This window comes from Oncorhynchus clarkii, chromosome 29, assembly GCF_045791955.1.
Source record: "Oncorhynchus clarkii lewisi isolate Uvic-CL-2024 chromosome 29, UVic_Ocla_1.0, whole genome shotgun sequence".
Taxonomy (NCBI): domain Eukaryota; kingdom Metazoa; phylum Chordata; class Actinopteri; order Salmoniformes; family Salmonidae; genus Oncorhynchus; species Oncorhynchus clarkii.
This window is the reverse complement of record NC_092175.1, coordinates 23,989,957-24,000,365: the sequence shown is the minus strand read 5'-3', so window position 1 is coordinate 24,000,365 and position 10,409 is coordinate 23,989,957. Positions and strand designations below refer to the sequence as shown.

General features: G+C 40.0%; 1 protein-coding gene across 1 annotated transcript; it reads left to right on the top strand.

Moving 5' to 3' along the window:
- Nucleotides 1-3,409: 3,409 nt before the first annotated feature.
- On the top strand, nt 3,410-8,538 carry LOC139388324 (zinc finger protein Gfi-1b-like). The gene is made up of 7 exons (XM_071134928.1): nt 3,410-3,575; nt 4,212-4,318; nt 6,085-6,255; nt 6,421-6,650; nt 6,821-6,958; nt 7,159-7,324; nt 7,819-8,538. Exons 2-7 carry the CDS (start codon nt 4,219-4,221, stop codon nt 7,995-7,997), a joined length of 984 nt encoding a protein of 327 aa, XP_070991029.1. The 5' UTR covers nt 3,410-3,575; nt 4,212-4,218; the 3' UTR covers nt 7,998-8,538.
- Nucleotides 8,539-10,409: the final 1,871 nt, after the last annotated feature.

Below are 10,409 nucleotides of genomic sequence, written 5' to 3'. Positions count from 1 at the left end.
AGACTCTGCAGTTGCACACTATTTATCTAAATAACGCTACAGCTACGCTTAATCAAATTGTTCCATTCTGCTGTAATCATATTTTAGTGCACCAAACGACTAATTTCCTCACTCTACGAGAAATGAAGCATTGTTTTTCTCAGGTGGAGGGATGAGTTTATATGTAATGCGTTTTCGCGTGACTCAGGTAGTGAGCGCATGCGCTCAACAGAATGGACACATTAGGTGTTATCTGTAGCACTATATTGAATAACTCCAATATCATATCCCATACTCACCTCACAAATTGAAATATGCAACACAGAAATATTTTCTAAATGTTAGCTGATAGTGTTATTAGCCTACATAGGCATATTTATACAGATCAAACATTACCCAACATAAACCAAGCATTCCACTCAAAGCAGTTTAAACTACTTTTTGGGGCCCATCATTAGGATTTCCTTGACTACAGTTACTACAGATATGATTAAGAAAGACTTGTGAACATCAATCTAGTTCAGGAGTTCCCAACCTATTTCACACAGGGTCCCCTATTTCACAACCCAAAAAATAGCTGGAAAGAGAGAAGACATGGTTTTATGTTTAACTAGGCAAGTCAGTTAAGAACAAATTCTTATTTACAATGACAGCCTACCAGGGAACAGTAGGTTAACTGCCTTGTTCAGGGGGAGAAGGGCAGATTTTTATCTTGTCAGCTCTGGGATTCAATCCAGGAACCTTTTGGTTACTGGCACAACGCTCTAACCACTAGGCTACCTGCCGCCCGTAAACCATGCCTCCCCTCTTTCTATTAGCTTTTTATAGACACTTCATTTTATTAACTAAATTGTGTCCTGAAAAGTGCAAAGTAGGCAAGGGATAAAATACACAGTCCTGTTTACCTATTAGAGTGTCTGCAGTCCACACGTGTTATGGAACGAACAATGGCAGTATGAGATGACAGGTAGCCTAGCAGTTAGAGCTTTGGGCCAGTGATCGAAAGGTTATATATCCTAGCCGACAAGGTGAAAAATCTTTTGAGCTGCTCTTGGCCCTTTGAGCAACGCACTTAATCCAAATTGCTTCAGGTAGACTCTGGCTTTGACCCCACTGGGATATGTATAATACATATATGTGTGATGTAGGAAAAACATAAGCAACCACAAACATTTTGGCTTGTAACCGTTGGGCAAGTAACCAAACGGTTGCTGGTTCAAATCCTGGTGCTGACAAGATGAAAAAAATATGTCACTGTGCCCTTGAGCAAGGCATTAAACCCCAATTGCTCCAGGGGTGGTGGACAATGGGGACCCTGGCTGTGACCCCACTCTCTTTTGGTATCTCTGAGGGAGTTGGTATATGCAAGAAAGACATTTCCACTACACAATTATGTGTAACAAGACAAATGTAAGCACCCCCCCAAATTATTATCATCATCTTAGGTACATTTCTATTGTGGGGCCGTAATTGGATGACTTTTATTTTGATGATTTTTATTTTGATAGCGGATGCTGTTGAACCGGGACTGACCACAGGCACAACAGTCTCTTGCACTGACTCCCTGCATTTTACACACATGCACTCCCTCACATAAGCACGAACACACACACACCACATGAATGCTGCAACTGGACACCTGTTTATTTTACAACACTATGTCTATTTATTATTGCACAATCTATTACACAATTCCCTGGCACGTGTAAATATCTTAAATTCGTTTGAGTGCCATCTGGTATTATATTTGAGCTCATTTTAATCCTATTTCTATCCATTGAGCTTTAATTTTTTGTACTCTTTTATTCACTTAATTAGTCTACTATTCTACTGTTGTTGCATTGTCAAGAGGTAAAGATGCAAGTAAGCATTTCGTTGCACTGTGTATTCTACATATATCATATATGATTAATAATCAATCTTGAACTTGAACTGTTGCTTTGGCTATACATCGCAGGGGTTGCTGGGATAGCCCTTCAGTCTAGAGTTTGGTGCCATAGCTCTGCTGATTTTATTTCTCTTTATGTTTAATTTGTCCCCTGAAGTTGAGTGGTTGCTCTAATCAAACCATGATCTATATCGGAGTGCATGCATTCGGAGTGCATTTACCCTGCCTGGGCTTATATCGGGTGGCAGCTGGCTGGTCTTTCAAGAATGAAAGCTAACAAACTATCACCACTGGTGATCTAGACGCTAGACTAGAGACTTGTGAAGGCTCTATAGAGTTAGATAGAGGACTTTAGATGAATAAAACCTATTCTGGCATAAACGTCGCCATTGAGGGCTTCAAAAATTGTAAAGTAGTTAAGTGGGTGGGACTTCCTTTGGGTTAAGGCAGGATCACATGATTCCATCCGGGTCATTAGGAGGGATCAGCCAATTAATTATACTAGTCAGCAAACACTAGGCACTCTTTTAGTTTATTTGCCAAATCAGAAGTAGTAGAAAATTGACTAATTCGACAAGGAGATTCCCTCAATGGCGCTCCCCGTACGCTCACAGACGCCATAGTGGGACAAAAACAAACATGATATCTGTGTAATTCTCTGTGAGGGTCCTGCATGAGAAAAATGTATTGACCAGAAACTGCCACGTGATGTCGCAAGTGTGCCTCTGTACTTCATTGCGGTGTGAGTTCATGCACTTAAATACTCGTCTTGGCAAGATTCAGTATATTAGTGTCGTTTACAAATCTTACATCCATTGTTTTACTGTTATTGTAACACAAAATAACTTCATTGTATTTGTTTTATTCAAAATAATATTTTCATTATTTTCAACGCACTGATCCATTAAGATACATATATGACAGTTTGGATAGAGTAGACCTACTGTCTGACAAAAGTTATGAGAAACAAATCTAAGCTATGTCAGTAACTGATGGACAGGTACACCAAATACAGTCCAGTGCAAACAAGACTGTGTAAACATGAATAATCATAGACTGGTTTGGTGAGTGTATCTATGGAGGAGCTGGTGTCTAGTTTTGCTTATTTAAATCTTAAATCACCCAAGACAATGTATTGCCAATTTTATTTACACAACACAGAGAATGTAACGACTACTGTAAATCTTGTAAATCAAATATTGCAAGTTGTAGGCTAATGTGTTAAACTTTTGGATTGGATTTATTTTTATTTCTCTAATCGATTTTAATAGCTGTAAAGTATTCTGTAATTGGTGAAATTACCTTTGTTCCTTCCAATTTGAAAACCATTATATGCCAAACAAAATATAATCACGTGGGAGACATGATGTTCAATAATTATTCCAATTTATTTGTGAACTGTTTGAAACTTAAAATCGTTTGTAACAGTTTGAGGAGCTGTGTCTACGTTCATATATGTTTTTCTACGCAAATTTCCACCTGTGAGTGGGGCTCTCATTGGTTGAAACCACAGTCAGATTCCACCACAACACTATCTGATTGAAAATCAGGGAGGGGAGGAAAAGAAAAGAGCAAAAAGTGCGATGTCTTACAGTGGTTTGGATTCTGAGTTTTGCGAAAGGATTTTAGGAAATATTTACAGTATATATACAGTAATATACAGTAATACGACCACTATCCTACCTAGCCTACTTGTTATGAACTAACGGTAAGTGCAGCAAGTGCATATTATTATAACGATTTTTTTCCTGTAGCATATAATTTATGTAAATTTGTATTGATAATTCGAAAAAATAAAATTACGATAGATTAATTTAGGTTATAAATAAATTAATGCATTTTACAATTAGCCTATCCAAGTCAGTAATGTATTATTATTATTTAAACATCACAAGCCTATCTATCATCTTTTATTTCAGTCTTTTACAGCGTTATTTCATGATAAGCCTACATACTTAAATAGGTAACTCAAATACTGATTGATCATTCTATTGTATTCGACTTGACAGCATATTTATTTGTGACATATTCTGGGAATGAGTTGGTATCACTTGGTAATTTAAATGTACAATTCATGTAGGACTACAGTTTATTTAGCCTACATTTAAAACATTCGTGTCAGCATAAAGTCAAACAACCTACCTAAACATATAATAATTTCTTTAGCCCATTGTTTCCCTCGCTCAAACTCGCTCCTTCAAAATGTTTATATCAGCCCACCTAAAAATGTTGAAAGTTCACAGACTCGTAAACTGCATTATAACATGTTAGGCCTAGGCCTTCATAATACCTCAAATATTTGGAGTTGCCTATAAGCATTTGCCGTAATTATTTTTTCCAACAGCGTTGTCATGCCACGATCCTTTTTGGTGAAAAACAAGAGGTGCACATCTTACAATGTGCACCAATCTTACGAAGATGAAGCCGAACCGAGGGACCCTGCATTTACAGGTTAGTTAGAATGCCAAGATTATCATGGAGACACATCAATACCTTTACACGTGTATTATGAGAAGTGTATAATGATTTGCCAGTTATTTCATGCATTGCCACAGTATATATTTCATCAATTGACAATGACAAGTTTACATTTCCTTTACTCACATGTGCATCACAGACATCAGTATTTTTTTTAAATTATCTGCACCACTATAGGCTATTGCAAAAAAATGAAAAACAAATTACATTTATTTGACTTGAGGAAAGTGAATCCATAATTATGAGTTGCAGCATGCAGTGGGACTTTTATAAATGTATGTTTCATTAACATCATCATAGAAAATACATAAAATTGAGGACAGAGGCAACACCTGTTGAACTATTAGACGAAGTATCGTCCAAAGCAAGGGAAATATGCTCCGACTTTTATTGATGGTCGGATTTGTCAATGCGTTCACAATTCGCTGAATTCTTTGAATTCATTGCAATTCGCCTATTGAAACTGAGCGGTTAGGGCTGGTTTCACGGATATGCAAAATATAAATTATTCTGAAGAATAGCCGTCAGAGTTTGCACTGTACATGTAACTGCCAAAATAAAGGAAACACAACATAAAGCGTTTTAATAGTGCGTTGGGCCACCACGAACCGCCAGAACAGCTTCAATGCGCCTTGGCATAGATGGTACACGTGTCTGGATCTCTATTGGAGGGATGCGACACCATTCTTTCACGAGAAATAACATCATTTTGTTTTTTGTTTGTTGGTCTGTCTCAGGCGCCACTTCAGAATCTCCCATAGTGTTCCATTAGCTTGAGATCTGGCAACACACACACACACTTTAAACCCTTTGAGACCCCTGTTTCAAAGTCACTTGCCGTGTCCGAATACCCATACTAGTGTACTATACTGAAGAAAAAATATAAACGCAACATTTTCAAATGTTTTACTGAGTTACAGTTCATATAAGGAAATCAGTTCATTGAAATACATTTATTAGGCCCTAGTCTATGGTTTTCACATGACTGGGCAGGGGTGTGGGCCTGGGAGGGCCTGGGAGGGCATAGGCCCATCCACTTGACAGCCGGGCCCACCCACTGGGGAGCCAGGCCCCACCAATCAGAATGGGACCAACACTTTACATGCTGCGTTTATATTTTAGTTCAGTGTACATACTTAAACTGCATACTCATTTCGGAGTTTGATCTAATTTAATTCACTTGTCTTTTCCAACTCAACAGTTTGACAACAGCTGATAATCAGATAAATTGATGCACTGTACCAAAATGAACGAATGGCGGGAGTCAACGCAATCGTGCATTAGATGATGCATTGGGAATACTATTTTCTCAATTTCGCACACTATAAAATTATTTTATTTTGCATACTATTTAGTATGCTAGTATGGTTATTAGGACATGGCCACTGAGATGTCTTCTTCTAGTCATGATTGCCAACATAATGGGAAACTGGGAATTTGTATACATGAATGTAAGCATAATGGGATGTTTTAATTGCTCAATTAACTCCGGAATCACAGCCACATCTGTGTGGAAGAACCTGTTTTTAATATACCTTCTATCCATCACTTACTCAAGTGGTTCCTTTATTTTCGCAGTTACCTATACATTTATGTACATTTTCACAGATAAACGTTTTTCATATAAAACATTTTATTTTATTACTTTTTAACTCTCCATTGTTGGAAAAGGGCTCCATACCTGTTGTATTCGGTCCATGTGACAAAAAAAAACATTCTATTTGATTTGATCTTGTCAGAACCAAAGAGTCCAGAGTCTCCAGTCAGGCCTCAGTCACTGGGTCAGCCCACTCATCCCGACCCCTATTCTTACATGAAAAATGAACAGGAGCCTGAACGGCCAGTCCCCTTTCACCCTGACCCAACAGGACAACCTGTTACCCGTGCTCCACCACCATACTACTTATCAGGTGAGAGACCCTCCAACTGGGCTGGGATGTTGTGAAGAGACAAAAATCGTTGGGAATATAATATAATAGAACCTTATTGGTCCTAAATGGGACAACATATGATTCGGAATGTTTTTTCAGAGGAAGTGTTCATTGAGTCAATTTTCTTATTACTTCTACCCTCAGAGGCTCACATGGCAGAGCTCCCTGCATACTACAAGCCCTCCTACACCTGGGACTCTGTACCTGCGCCCTATGACCTTTGTCCGATTGGCTTCCCCCACTCCCTCCTGCAGCACTCCAGCAGCCTGTTTGGGGCTAAAGTCAGCCAAAGCCCTGAACCCCAGCAACCTCTGGACTGCAGCACACACTACTACCCCACCTCGGGAACTTATCACTGCATCACCTGTGACAAGGTATATATGCAGGAGTGGTGTTATAGCTTTCTCTTTACACTGTGTAACTGACAATAACTAATGGGCCTATACAGAATTAGACTGCCAGAACACTTGTTTAAAAGACTACACATTGACATTGTGACTTCATGGTAAGCTCCTCCTAGCCCTGTCCTCCTCTGCCACGGCAGGTGTTCTCAACCCCTCATGGTTTGGAGGTGCATGTCAGACGCTCCCACAGCGGGACCAGACCATTCGGCTGCAGCATCTGCAGGAAAACCTTTGGTCATGCTGTCAGTCTGGAGCAACACATGAACGTTCACTCACAGGTACCCACAATGCACAGTGTCCTGTTGGAGATGGTTAAGGAGACAAGACAGACAACCAGAGATGTGTACTCTGGCACATTGTCCAAATTGCCCTAAGTTATGTGTATACTTCCATAGAAAAGTAGCCTAAGGTACATACTTTCATGACAATGATATTTTAGAGGAGATGATAAATTAAGTACATGTTTCCTAAAACAAAGAAAAGAAGTTTTGAATGCAAGATGTGTGGAAAGACATTCAAGCGCTCCTCCACCCTCTCCACCCATCTACTCATCCACTCCGACACCAGGCCCTACCCCTGTCAGTACTGTGGAAAGAGGTTCCACCAGAAGTCGGACATGAAGAAACACACCTACATCCACACAGGTGAGGAGACAAGAGCATCCACAGAGCATCAACGTTAGGGATCCAACCACTGATTTGATTGTACTGTAATTTCTCAGAAAACTAAAAAGCAATGTTAGTGATTGCCTCACACTGTATTTCTCTGCTTTCTAGGTGCTGTTAACATGAATTGTTTCCTAGAGTAATATAACTGCCGACGAATCAGAAAAATAAACTTAAACAAATGTCCATCTGATTTGCATATCTGGTTTTCCTACTTTGCCAAGGCCTCTGTGAAAGGAGCTCTGTGCAGGTGGAATATGTCTACAATGAATGTTTGACAAATCTTAACAATGGCACGATTCTTTCCTCCCAGTCACTGATACTGACTTTACAGCACAGATATATGCATAACATGTACAGATATATACTACATGTACAGCAAGAGCATCAATACAAAATGAAACTGTGATATTTGATTCTGATAGATTTGATAATGCCACTGTTTAAACATGTCTTTGTATGTGTCTATTTAGGTGAGAAGCCCCACAAATGCCAGGTGTGCGGCAAGGCATTTAGCCAGAGCTCCAACCTCATCACACACAGTCGTAAACACACAGGCTTTAAGTCCTTTGGCTGTGAGATCTGTGCCAAGGGCTTCCAACGCAAGGTGGACCTCCGCAGACACCATGAGAGCCAGCATGGCCTGAAGTGACGAGGTTGAGAACAATGGATAGAGAAGAAGAGGAAAAAGTGCCTTAGCAAAACAACATAGCAAAGAAAGGGAAAGAAAGACCAAACATGTGCCTTAGTGGTGAGCATCATGGTGCATCATGACACAAAATGGCCACTACGGACACAATCATTTTGTTTTACACATATCGTATTGAATCTTATCCTTCTTGTGAAAATACATTTTTAAGTCAATCAGAGCCAGCAGCTAACCAGCATAAATTGGACAAGGCAAATTATGAAGATGTTTTTTTCATAAAGTATTTGCTATCACTTGAGGAACAGCCCTTTGGAATAAAATATAATTCAACTGATATCCTTTGGGTGCATTGTGATGTTGTATACTTATGACAGAGGCCTTTGAAGTCAAATGTGAAGGGAGATAGGTCTCGTGATTTTGTTGCAGAATGTATTTAATTATGAAAAAGCTTCCTATGTTCACAAAGAGTGCGTTTGCCATTCATACTATAGCTATAAATTCATCTTGTGTCAAATAAAAGGAAGCCATGGTATGAATGAACAAATGCTCTCCAAATAACGGTGAGATTTTATTAGAATCCTCTGTAATCACTGTGGTTTGCGGAGAAAAGACAACTCGCACTCCGCCCATATTTAACATAATCATGCATTCACTGTCGTGTGACAAGTTGACGAACATTGTGAAGAAAAGGGAAAAAAAACAGTCAAAAGGTCAAATGCAAGCGGCATGTTAGCTTCGTAAGATGAGATGGCTCATGGTAAAGCCTTTATGTGTGACCGTTTACTCATGGCGCAGATTGCATGCAGACTGTCTTCCAACTGGCTCTGTAGCAGTCCTCTGCAAGGCTGAGCTCATGTTGTCTGGGGCTGAAATCTCTAGCATGACCAGTCAGAGATCATTCCAATCTATACCTGGAAAACCATGCAAATCTCAAGTCCACCGGGTTTTCAAATGTCACACAGAGGAATGGACTGTCCATGCATGCCATCATGCTCACCAAAGAGCGGAGAGGGAGGATCAATCCCCCTAATCCTTCCATAATCTCAATCACTAATATACAAACTGCTTAGGCCTTCCCCATGTATGATGCAGTTCTTCACACCCGTAAGCAAAGGTCTGCACATTCAACTTCATCTCTAGTTAGTCACACTGTTGGTCTTCAAGTGGGAAGGAGTGTATTCCCTCTGTGTTATGATATTGGATATACTGTATGACAACAGACAGACAGAGGATGGAGTACTCAGACAGCCTGTCCCCATACTGTACCACACCCATCCATTCTGACAGGTTTGCTTTGATATACACATTGCACTTCTCATGAAGACACAACACCTTCCTCAAACACCAAATCCAGTTAGGCCATTTAAGCTGTTACAGTCAAATCAGACCATTTCTTAGTAAAATCTGTCATCAAATACTGTATACGTAGCTGGCCAAGTACAACTATGGGTTAAATCAGGTTGAGGTTTTAGACCTACCACTGTCCACAACTGTTTGCTAATTTCTAACAAAAATATATTAAAATCCCACTTTATGCTGCAGGGTAGCAGAATTCCATGAACTTTCAATAAATTCCCTGGTGTTCCGGAAATCCTGTTTGGAGGGTTCCAGATTTGCCTAAAAAACTGATTTCAACCACCAAATTAACACTCACAGAGAAATTGGCAGGAAAGTAATTTCAGGGGGTGAAAAATACAGCACCCATACATGGTCACAGCAGCAGTATGAGTTTGTTACAAAAATCAGTGTCTAGGTGCGGAATGAAACATACAGCCTGTCCACTGTCTGGTACAGTTGGTAAACAAATCTGTGGTGCCATGCAAATTAGTGTTTATATAACCCAGGCAACAGGTTCCGTTGTGCTCAGGAGAAACAGTTATGGTTGCATCCTGGTGTGAGGGTACAGAGCAAATCAAAATGCTGTACAGGCAGCCAATGGCAGAGAGAGGAGCAGGACGAGCGGGCCTAAACAAACAGGACATGGGTCCTGCATTGGAGGGGTGGAGCCCAGACTGTAGCCTGGGGGGAAACTGGGAAAATTAGGGGACCAGGTCCACCCACACACACCTGAGCTGAACTTCCCTTTTCAACATTCGCATACAGATGTGTGTGAGTGCTTTTTATCATTTAGTACAACACAACGCAGGGTTTTAATTAAAACAACACAATATAGTAACGTCTCAATAGCATATATTAATTATTGTTTGCTTTTATGCTCTCTCTCTCTCCTCCCCCTCTTCATTTGCATCTCCTGTGCCGGCCTGGGGCACAGTGGCATCCTAATCCTTCAAAGCACTAAACTGTACGTTTCTCTGGAACTTCCATGTAAAACTGTCCACTCTAAGTAAAGCTAAAATTAACATCGTTAAACACTTCCAGCTCAACAACAAACTTAAGCTAAATCAAGACAAATTA